General features: G+C 29.8%; 1 protein-coding gene across 3 annotated transcripts; it reads left to right on the top strand.

Annotated features, from left to right (window-relative positions):
• Positions 1 to 5899: 5899 nt before the first annotated feature.
• LOC101496553 (UDP-rhamnose/UDP-galactose transporter 4) lies at positions 5900 to 11508 on the top strand. 3 transcript variants are annotated; one of them, XM_004502824.4, is made up of 6 exons: positions 5900 to 6212; positions 7048 to 7221; positions 8289 to 8473; positions 8568 to 8768; positions 9141 to 9302; positions 10916 to 11508. In XM_004502824.4, the coding sequence occupies exons 2-6, from the start codon at positions 7092 to 7094 to the stop codon at positions 11243 to 11245; spliced, it is 1008 nt and encodes a 335-aa protein (XP_004502881.1). In that variant the 5' UTR covers positions 5900 to 6212; positions 7048 to 7091; the 3' UTR covers positions 11246 to 11508. The 3 variants fall into 3 exon arrangements, with proteins under 3 accessions (XP_004502881.1, XP_004502880.1, XP_027190317.1); XM_004502823.4 differs by having other exon boundaries at positions 5908 to 6212; positions 7015 to 7221; XM_027334516.2 differs by lacking the exon at positions 7048 to 7221 and having other exon boundaries at positions 5959 to 6212.
• Positions 11509 to 12204: the final 696 nt, after the last annotated feature.

The raw sequence follows: 12204 nt of genomic DNA, 5'->3' as shown, positions 1-12204 counted from the left end.
AAAATATTATCGGTTGTTGTTAATATTTTCAGTAACTTTTAAATATTTATTTATAGTAAATTAGGTCTATCTTAAAATTTATTTGTAAAAATATATTTACAGTGTAAAACTTGAATTTGAGTTTTACAAATTGTATTTTTGTATTTTAAAACTGGAATTTGAATTTAAGGAACATACATTTTTTATTCTTAAAACTCAAATTTGAGTAGACTATATGTTGGAAATAAAAGTGGGGTATATAAATATTTCTTTTGAAAGCTACAGCAATGGATGACTAGGGAGCCTATTTTCCTATTTTAAAATATTTCAAATTTTAGGGGTATAGATATTCTTTTTATTCCATAATTATTCTTCTCACACTCACATATTAGCCAAATTTGAATAATACCTCTTTGTACTCTTGCCTATCTTCCATTTTTACTTTCCTTTTTTTTTTGTACAAATCATCTCAACTCCACCTACATTTTTCCAAATTTACGGAATAAAAATAAGCACTTGTGATATTTATGGAACTTGTATTGTGTTCCATGAAATTTAAATTCTACAGAAATTCTGAAAAGTGTATGGATATTGTTGTCCATTTGTTACAACGCAAGAGTGTAAAAAATGTCAATCGGCTTTTACTTCATCTGATCCAATTGGTCCATTTTATATATTGGCATATTTTTCTATATTGGGCTTAAACTAGCCCGATTATTGTAATTGGGCCTAAGTTAATTAAATTACAATTTTATCATCTATCTATTCATTTTAAAAATCAAAATCAGATAATTAAAATGTCAATATAAAATTAACGAGTATAAGAAAGGATAAATTTTGGGTTACACATGTGTTTACAAATTTTGAAAATATAAATTTTATGATGAAAACTCGATGTCAGAATATATATTATTCCCTTTTTTTATTTATTTTACATTTCAGAAATTTTCTTGCAAAAAATAATTGCATGACCATTTAAATAATTAATAATTATAATTTAGTTTGTATGCATGACGTCTTTTTACACATAAGTCTAATAAAATTTTAATATTTATTTATTTTTTCTTAAAACACGCACTAAATTTAAAAAAAGTGAAGTATCTTAAATTTAAATGAACTTTTAATCATACATAGTATCCATATATTTATTATAATTTAGCAATTAATATTAAATATTGATATTATATTATTTATTTTAGTATATTAACAACCCCCTAAACTTTTATAATTTTTAAAAAAATATTAGTATGTTATTATAATGTTTGGTTCTTATATTTATATTTTAGTGAACTTTATATATGACATTATTTATTGGGTCTTTTTCTATTCAATATATTAGGTCTTAAACACCTTTTAACAAGTAAATTATAAATCAAACCTTTATTACTAAAGAAGACTTTAGGAGAACGCAACATAAGCAATTGATTAAACGTCTAAAATTTTAAAAAGACCTCGACATACATCTTAACTCAACATTAAAGCAGTAAGTATATGAATCATTTATTTTATATATCTAACATTTATTCTATTTATAATTGATATAGAACTAATCAATCACACTTAAATTTCAAAAATAAAAAATTTATTTTATTTTATCTTTTTTGAAACACTAAAATTATAATTTCTAATTTCTTAATTTTCGTGTAAATATTGAACATTTAAAAAATTATTTTTTCTTTGCTAAATTATACTTTTTAAAGTTGTTCCCATACGTTTAATTTCTAACTCTATCCATGCATAGTAGCACTAATTAAATTCTGTAATATGTTTACCAAAAAAAAAAATATGTATTATTATTTCATACTACCTCTTGGCATGTACTACCACAAACTCACGATGATTTCATCTTGGAAAAGATCAACTCAGTAGTCACTAGGGTAGGGTCTCATACTCCACCATCGCTATCTCCTATTGGGGAACAATGTCGACAATTCAAGTACACACATAACGCACCAAATAAGTAGACCTTTTGAGAAATGTACCAAAAAATGAAAAATAATTGTTGCCTTCTTTAAATTGGAATAATTTTCAAGCAATATACAATTTCCCCTTCTTTTCAATTAGACTAGTGAATTGAAATAAGCATTCTTACTAGGACATGGAAAAAAATAAATCCTTGTCTGACCAGCGTTCTACATCGTATCAAGACATTAAGGTTGGGTTGGAGGAGCAGTCCAAATCTTATAGTTTCAATGGTCCAAGCATCGAAGGAGATGTTTTGGCCACTGATGGTAACCCAGAGGTTAAAAGGAGAAAAAGAATTGCATCCTACAACATGTATACCATTGAAGCTAAGTTCAAATCTTCCTTTCGTAGCAGTTTTAAATGGATCAAAAACAAGCTTGTAGACTACCATTAATAGTTTTGGTTCAATTTACTTGTTTTTATTATCTTTGGTCCTTTTGAGTATTTTAGTTTTGCGCGTTAGTAACCTTATTTATATTAGTTAATGATGAAGTATGTTTTAAGGTGAGACCAAAATTATCTTTTAATGAATGGGCTATTTTACTAATTTATCTACAATTATGTGACCCCCAATTAAAATCAATTATGTGTCTCCTGTTAATTATGAGTTCATTTATTTTACATTTTTAAAAAATAATTTCAGTTTTATATTTCTATCTCCACAGAATATTTTCACGGGGACCCATCAACATGAAGTAATAATTATAGAAAAATAACTTTAATCTTTTAGAGGTTTTATATGTGTTTAAATAGTTATAGAAAAATCAAAAGATATAGGCTGTTTATAACATTTGATGATTGTTTTCTAAAGTATTAATATGAGTGATTTATTGTTGCCATATTTTATAGAATTTCGAATGATAAGATACTTTCAATTGTACTAATGTTGTTTAAGGTGAGACAAATAACTAACGATGTAAAATGATTTAACTTAAATGACTAAATTAAAAACTTAACTGACTAAATTAAAAACTTAAATGATCTAAGAAACTAAGTTAAACTTAAATGACCTTTGTGTTAAAAAAATAAATATAAAAAATCAAATTATTACTTTCGTAAAACATAAAATACCACTAAATGTATTTTGTCATTTCAATTTGAAAACATTTTTCTAAGAAACTAAAAGGTTGAGTGAATAATTAATATTATTCTAAAAATGTGCTTGCATTGGAAAAAAAAATCAAATAAATATTTTCAAGTAACTTAATATTATATAATGTAATTTTAATTCATTTGTTAAAATTTATTTAATGACATCTAATTCTTTAAACATAATTTCGTCATCAAAATTAGAAGAATTATAAAATTTTCTCAAGTTTCAAAATGTTTATAGCATGTTTTTAAGTGATTATCAAAGAATGATCAAACTCTTAATATTAGACAACATTAAAATATGATATATACAATATTCTATACAACTCAGAATTTCTATTTAGTGAGATTGTTGTTAACTTTATCATAACTTTAATTATATATTTTTTTATATTTTAATATGATATATCTTAGCTAATATTATTGATGTAAAAAAGATTTGATGCCCTTAAAAAATTTCGGTCTTAGACTGTCGACCATCTCAACCGCCTTTAGGGTCACTACTATCTCAAAGCGATAATATGATCTCTATGTCTGTTTAACTTTTTATTTATTTTATCATTTAAATTGTATTTTACTTTTATAATTAATTTTTAAGTTATATTAAATTACACATGTAGTCTATTAAATTTGACAATTTTCTTGAATTACTATTAAGATCTAATCCAAAACAGCACAATGAATTAACTATATATGCTATTTTACAAGTGAATGAAGTTAATAATATTGATTATGTGGATAATTTTTTACTACCAAGTTTTTAGAGACTCCATATGTGTTTAATGATTGTTTTCTAAATGATTAGTATGAGAAACTTTTTATTGCAATATTTAATAGAGTTTCTAATTATAAGATGCTTTCAATTGAAATATTGTTATTTAAAATGAGACAAATGACTAACTATGTATATATGATATAACTTGAATGACTAGATAGAAAAATTAAAAACTTAAAAAATTTAAGCGGAAATTAACTAAATTATACTTAAATGAGGTACTCATGCATTAAAAACAAATAAAAGATCAAACTATTATTTTAATGAAACATAAAAGACATGAAGATATATTTTTTCAAAATAAAATAGATGAAGAATTTCTTGCAAGTCAATTGTTTTCTTTGTATTCATGTAAAATTATAACTACTTCGCCTTCTCACGGGAAAAAATTATCCGTCCACATAAACTCAATTAAGACCTTTCCCACAATGAGGTTACTTATTCTTTTTGTAATTTTGTCTTCTAATATTTGGCCCTTCATGTGCTAATATTATTGGCGATAACTATTTTTTAGATTATAAACTAAAACTCAAGACTAGCACCTTGCCACCGAAGAAGACAAAGTCTTCTCTTTTGTCTATCCCACCACAAGATTTACTTCGAAAGTCACGAGTATAGCTACCAAGGGAGCCAAATTTGCATGAGGTGTACATCTCATAATAATTTTTCCCATATAAATACAAATACTATACTTTTGCAAGGACAAGTTAGGAATTTGAAGAAAAATGTGATCATAGATCTGGAAGGTGATTTAATGTCATTTAAAAACTAGATAATGGAGCAGTCCAAGCCTAAGCATCCGTGATCCCTTTGCTTCAAAAGGAGAAAAATTCGTATATACGTATTTTGTGATTGGGATCCTTCGATAATTGTTGTGCCTGTCCATGTGCCTTTTAAATAAAATATGTATATGGAGGGTAAAATGCAATATGGTACTATTATATATATGTTTATATATTTTTGAGGGATGACTTACCAAAATGTAAAGGTAAAAGAAATAATAATTAATCGTTTCAATTTGTAAATTTTGATAATGTTATACCAGTAGTGTTTGTTATTTCGACTAAACGAAGATACAAAAGTAAGTTGTGGTAATTGGATTGTTATTCATCACATATATTCGCATGATTTTCCGTTCATCACTTGAAAAGAATTAAAAAATAAGTAACTATCAAAATATAAAAAAACTTAAAACTTTTAAAGAAGAAAACTGAGAATGCAAGGATGTAGGTTTTTATTACTTTTACAATTAGTATCTCTGGAAATAAAGTTCCTAATTAATGTAAGGATTTGAGTTAGATGAATTAATTTTTTACACTTTGCTAGATGAATTTTAGAAAGGGTCTTGCACTAACAAAATTTTCCTATAAAACTTTCAATACACTTTTAATATACAGTAATTTTTTTATATTATATTTTTAAAAAATACTCTAAGAATATTTGTTAGAATTTGTATTTTAAAAAAATTATGCCAATTAAATCAAATTAATAAAAAAATAGAGTAATATTTTTTTAAAATTATATCAAGACGTACTCATTCATATTAAATAAAAAAATATATTACGAGTTTAAATTCACACTTCAACAAATCAGTCTTTATAATTTTTTGCCCGGAACAAAGAGTGAAATTTGATCACAAACAATTAGAGAAATGAGTGAGATAGAAACTGATTTGATTCCTTCAAAAAAAGAAAAGGACGGGCCAATTTCTCATTGGAGAGAGACGTTGAAAGGCATGGCAGAATGACCTAAAAATGACCCCAATGACACCCACTCACGCAAAATGAAAACAACACTCATTCAAAATCCCACTAATTACACTCCCATTATTGAACCTACATTTATATTCAGATGGCCTATCATTTTTCTCCATACTAAACTTAGTATTGTAACAAGTAACAATGACATTTTATTATCTCATCTCATTATTCCATTTCTTTTAAAAACAGTAAACCTTTTATCATTTAAAAAAAAGTAATCAATGAGATAAAAAAATAGCTGTAAACGGGAGTTTTATTTAACACAAATTAGTTAATTAATTAATGATAATAACTTTCTTGCTTAACATAAATTAGTTAATTATTACTACTAATTGAGATGCAGGCATGGGTTTGTGAAGTTGACTAGTATTATTATTCTTAATGACAAACCGTTTACTCTCTTCTGCTTTCCCCGCAACTCACATTTCATCGATCACTGAATCTGGACGTTACTGAAGCAGCCTTCAATTACCACTTTAAAACCGAACACAAAACCCAAACCCAAACTCATACCATACAAGAGAGAATCCAAAAACTTTTCAACCGTGTTCTTTGTTTTTCAGTTCTCTTTCAAACAAAACGACGTCGTTTTTCAACTTTCGTCAACTTCCACTCTATCAAATCACCGTGTTCCTTAAACGGTGCGTCGTTTACTTCTTTCACATATTACATCTTTGTTTATCCGATTCAATACAAAATTACTGTGAACTCGTTTGTTTTTATGTATAATTAGCGAGATTTGTGTGTATTAGGGATTCGTATTGATTAGGAATTGCGGATCCGTGTTTGAAAGTTACTTTTTAGTCAAGTTATTCTTTCAGCTTTGAGAATTGTTGAAGCTATGTGATTTCGGTCCATTTGAAGTTCAAATCTGCTGTTACTTATTTTGTATAATCGAAAGGACTAATGGATCTGATGAAATTTGTGCTATTCTGGTTTGATTTCGCTGGTTTTAGATTTTTATTGCTTGAATTTTATTTTTTTTTATAAAATTTGATTGCAGTTATTTTCGGTTCATTCATCCGTCTTTCTAAATTTTACCTATTTTGACCAAAAATATTGATGAAGCCTCTGATAAGAAATTCGTATTCAAGTGTTTCTAACTTTTTTATGTACTGAGAATGTATTGATGATTCTGCTCTACTGCACATTTCAACCTCTAGTTGGAGATATCAAATATAAGTAAGGGTGGAAAATATGTCAACTTTCTTGTTGTGTTCCTTTGTTCATAAATGTTGTTGTATATGGATATAAATTGATGTGGTCTAATTTTTTCATGGTAGTTTATTCCCCGGCCCTCTCCAATTGCAATAAAAAAGAAACTGTAATTTTAGAACCTTGTTTTTTTCAACAACAAAAAGCCGCTTCTGTAGAGTTTGGAATGAGGATTTGACTTCAATAGAAATATATGTGCTTTTTTTTTATGATTTATTTCTCATACAGATAAAACCGTGCAATTTTGAACTTGTGGTTCAGACCAGTGAAACATCCAGTTTGTGTATTGGAAGCTCTAGTTCAATATGTCTTCTGCAAGCAAAGGTGACAGGAAGGCTTCCCTTGATGCAGCATCATGGTTGTTTAACGTAGTCACATCTGTGGCAATAATCCTCGTGAATAAAGCCCTGATGGCCAAATATGGTTTTAGTTTTGGTATGGTCTTGTCACAAATTTTCCAATTTTCTTCCCCTCTTTTGAGTATTTGGTTTGTCATTCCTTTAATTTATAAATGTGGTGTGGTGTTTTATCCATGTATTGTTTGGATATAAACTACCAATTCCGTGCTCTCCTTTTCGGTATGATACATACATGTACGTGTTTTGTGTATGCGAAGGAGGAAAAAAAAGAGAGCTTTTTAGTATAATTAGACTTGATATTTTAGGTGTATATGTCCCTTTGTCCTTAGTCAGATTGTACAACCTTAATAGCTTGGCGTGGATTACCCTTGAGGTATTGATTTTGTTGAGCTCACTGCTCATTCTAGAATGACCTGATGGACTAGCCCAAACGGGGTTGGTGGAAAACTGTTATATGCACTTTCAATAGTTTACTCCTCAATTTAATTTCATTCTCTTTATACAAATGATACCAATACTTTTAAGTTAAAATGTGTTGGCTATACTGTGTCTGGCTGTGATTGACGATGTGCAGTATAAACTATAAACCTTTTCCTGGGATTTGAGAAATGCTTCCGTAATTTGTGGTAGTAGTTGAATAGGCCAATAGGGGAATAATTGCCATCGATGATGCTTGTAACTTGTAAGCAACACTATATTTTGTAAAAAAGAGTTATAGAAAGAATATCTGAGCTGCAGGTATGCTTTGAGATTACGCCGATGTTGTACAGTTCATACAATTTTTTTGTATTTGCAATGCTCAATTAAAAAATCTGAGCAAAATGTGCTTTTTTCCCAATCTAAAAAGTTTGTTTGGTATTCAAGATAGGCATTTAGGGTTTTCACTAGTAAAGCTTTTTGAAACAACTTGTGATTTTTGGTTTTACATTGACAACGGAAGTATTAATGTTTAATTTATATATTTAATTTTAAAGTACTGAGAATAACATTGGATTATCAGTTAAAAACCGTCTTCTATAATTTCCCAACCAAAGAATAATGTGGTTTATAGTTTCTTCTAATATAACTTGTAAGGCTACAAATTGCTTCTGAACCACAGAGCTAGAGTCCTGACATTCTATATCATATAATGCTATTATGCAGCCACAACTTTAACTGGCATGCATTTTGCCACGACAACCTTGTTGACAGTCATTCTTAAATCATTGGGATATATACAGACGTCTCATCTTCCAACAGCTGATATCATCAAATTTGTCTTATTTGCAAATTTCTCCATTGTTGGCATGAACGTGAGTTTAATGTGGAACTCTGTTGGTTTCTATCAGGTAACTTTTGTGTTTTTTGTATAGTATCAAATTTTTAAACTGTGAAAAAGATAAGCATTTACAATAGTTCTTCACTTTGAAATGAAATTGTCAGATTGCTAAGCTGACTATGATTCCAGTATCTTGTCTCCTGGAAGTTGTCTTAGACAATGTGCGATATTCAAGGGACACAAAGCTCAGTATTTTATTGGTTTTGATTGGTGTTGCGGTCTGTACAGTCACCGATGTCAGCGTCAATGCAAAGGGTTTTATAGCTGCTGTGATAGCAGTATGGAGCACAGCACTGCAGCAGTATGTAAGTAACACACTGACACTATCAAAACAGAATAGTAGTTGGTAGATAGAAACTGATCAATTTGATTTCAATGTCACCAAGGTTGTTCAAGATTGGTAAATATTCTTTTCTAGGTCAGTGAGGCTTGTAAGAATTAATCATGCATTTAAGAATTAATCATCTTGTTACCGTCTAAAAATGACAAATTGGGAAGTCTGCAACAAGTTTTACTTGTTTTTCTGCATTTTTATCACAAGGAGTATTGTCTGGTGCATCCTCTGCAATGGAATTGGATAAGCTGTTTTTTATATTTGTAACTCTTTTATGTTTTTTTTTTGGGTTTCACATGATCTTGGTTTTGTGTGGCTGATATTTTGTATTACATTTGTGCAGTATGTGCATTTTCTTCAGAGGAAGTATTCTATTGGATCATTTAACTTGTTGGGCCACACTGCACCAGCACAGGCAGCAAGTCTACTGCTAGTAGGCCCCTTTATGGACTATTGGTTGACAAACAAACGAGTTGATGCATATGACTATGGTTTGACTTCCATTGTAAGTTTATCTATTTATTTTCCAGTTTACTTTTCTTTTTAATGTTCAGTTATGAGGAAGGAGGTAAGAAGAGTTTGGGGTTTCTATTAAAGTAACTTGTAAGCTTGTGTCGAAAATTTCCTATTTGAACAAAATTTCTCTGACTAATTACCACTGTTGTCGATGGCGGTTCATGGCGGAGAGGACAAAATCTGCTATTTTTGGCCGCCATAACTGCCATCACGTGTAAAATGACCATGGCGGATTGTTGAAATCCCGCCACCGCTTTCCTCCATGGCAGATTGTAACCTATTTTAAGCTTGACAAATTCACTCTGCTTCACAACCAACTCATTTTTGAATTTGTAAGTCGTGTAAGCATGGCATGCAGCCTAAAGTTATAGAAAGTTCCTTCCATTAATAGTGCTTTAAAATTCAAAACTCCAAATTTTCTGGTTGACTAAAAAAATAGTCTTTAAATAGCATTTGAAGTCCAAGGTGTTGTCACATATCCAGTTAACTTCCATTATTGCACATCAATTTTTTTAGAGGGAAACTGCCTTTTAAGTCCTTTTGAAAAGGTGGATGTTCACCCTTTCACAAGTGTATTCTTTAAGCTAATTGTATCTTCTTCTTCCAGAATGTTTAAGAGTAATGAAAGTAATCCTGGAAAGTGGACATCATTATTTCTATATTTTGTACAAATTTGTACTGTCTGGGACATTAGCCAAATATATAAATTCACATAGTTATTCAATTTTAAGTTCTTTGCATTCTTAATATGTCCAATCTATTCTAAAAAAACTTACATGAGATGTTAAATATTCTATTAAAGAACTTAAGATCTATCAGATTTGGTTATCAGGACAAATTCAGAGGAGAATCTATCTTTCTGAAATCACCTTTTTTACTAGCTTCCTGCAAATCTTGAAGATTTTAAATAGTTTTATATACTCATATCACCGAATGCATCATGTTTTCCCATGTATGCCTTCTTGGAGGTTCATGTTTTATCTACCCAGATTTACCAATTATATGCTTCTACAATGATTTCCCGGGCTTATGATGTTGCTGGAGTCTAATGCCAGATATATTTAGTAGTATAAGTGTCTACACACTACCATCCATATAAAATTAATTTTATCTCTACACTGCTGTCATGCATAGCTCTTCATTTTATTCACGAAAGTTCTGTATACTTGACAATTTGTAATCGTGAATATGAATAACTAGTTACTCGCAACTCAATACATACTAAATTTGTGGGGGCCATCCCTGGTCTACCTCAGAACGAAATCTGGTTCTGGTAATAATTCTATTTTCTGTTGGAGTTGGATTCTATCCCATTACCTTTGGACAAAAACTGTCATATTTTTAGAAAACACTATTAATTCTGTGAAGAGACAAACTGTTTACTGTGCATGGACTTGTACTCTGCACCATTTAGCTCGTTTCTTTCTCTTTGATAATGACCCTCACATTTTCCGTAGAAAAATGAGAGGAACCAAAAATGCATACACTTTATGTCAACTTTATAAATGCTGTACAGCGTACCTTCACTCATAAAATCAACCATGATTACTGTTATGACTACTGAAAAACTATTATTAAACTGAGCTGTCCTCCTATTTGCAGTTGTTCATCATTCTGTCTTGCACTATCGCAGTAGGGACAAATCTCAGCCAGTTCATCTGCATTGGTAGGTTCACGGCTGTATCATTCCAAGTCCTTGGCCATATGAAGACTATTCTGGTCCTTTTCTTGGGATTCATCTTCTTTGGAAAAGAGGGCCTAAATATACAAGTTGTTCTAGGCATGGCAATTGCAATAGCGGGAATGGTTTGGTACGGCAATGCTTCTTCTAAGCCAGGGGGGAAGGAACGCCGTAGCTTATCCATTCCTACCACTAAAACACAAGATTATGCTACACTGCCTGTGTCCTCTGAATCAGTTGAGGAGGTATAAAAAATAGTAAGGATCATGAGAAAGGAAGTGATTAAACTTTTGGTGAAGTCCATAGTAAATTCGTGCGCCCTTTAGGCGTGCTGATTCATTTTCTTTATACCTAGAGGGAATTCCCCATTATTTATAGATCATATTGATATATCTCTGCCGTTTGTGTTAAGGAATTGTTTGGGAGGGAGAGAAGATAACAACTTTTTTAGGAGGATCTGCATTATGTTCCAAATTTTTTATAATAGAAAATATTACTGTTACTGTTTCTTTTATAGTAAAGAGTAATTCCATTTATGTCGTCGTGGTTGGCACTTGTCAACTTTCTGCTTCTGATGACTGCACTGTTCAGGTTCAAATGTAGGAATCGTTGCTGGAAGTGACCAATAATTAATAAACTATTTTAGTATATATAAATAACTGGTGGTTAAACTACTCCTTAAAATAGAAATAATTTTTTCTCGCCTTAACTAACACTAAGTAATTTTAAAGTAAAAAATGATTATAAGAAATGTATCATTCAATGTTATTTAAGTATTAAAAATTATAATTTCTTGTAAATATTTTTTATTTATTGATTTTTTTAACCAAAGTGTTGAAGATACCAGAAGTTACTCCATAGATAGTAAAAAGAAAGTAAATGTCCCTCTGTTTTAAAAATATTGCTGTGCTGAAACAGGCTTTTCAGTTACAACAAAGAAAGTCCAGTCTTAAAAGGGATAAGAGTTAGGTGTGATTGTTCACCCGCGTCTGTATTTACTTACATGTGTTAAATATTATATCTCTCGATAGTCAATCTCATTCTATAGGAAAACCAATATCTAGTAAAAAATGATACTGTGAAAAGATAAAAAAATACCGACAAAATGGGGCCTTGAGGATTTGTCTAAGAGCAAACATGGACTAAGTTACTAGTATTAATTATTAAACCAAAATTTGTATTTATCAAAATAGCACTGAAATATTATAGT

This window comes from Cicer arietinum, chromosome 5, assembly GCF_000331145.2.
Source record: "Cicer arietinum cultivar CDC Frontier isolate Library 1 chromosome 5, Cicar.CDCFrontier_v2.0, whole genome shotgun sequence".
Lineage (NCBI taxonomy): Eukaryota > Viridiplantae > Streptophyta > Magnoliopsida > Fabales > Fabaceae > Cicer > Cicer arietinum.
Note: the sequence above shows the minus strand (reverse complement) of the source record. Positions and strands in the feature narration are given on the sequence as shown.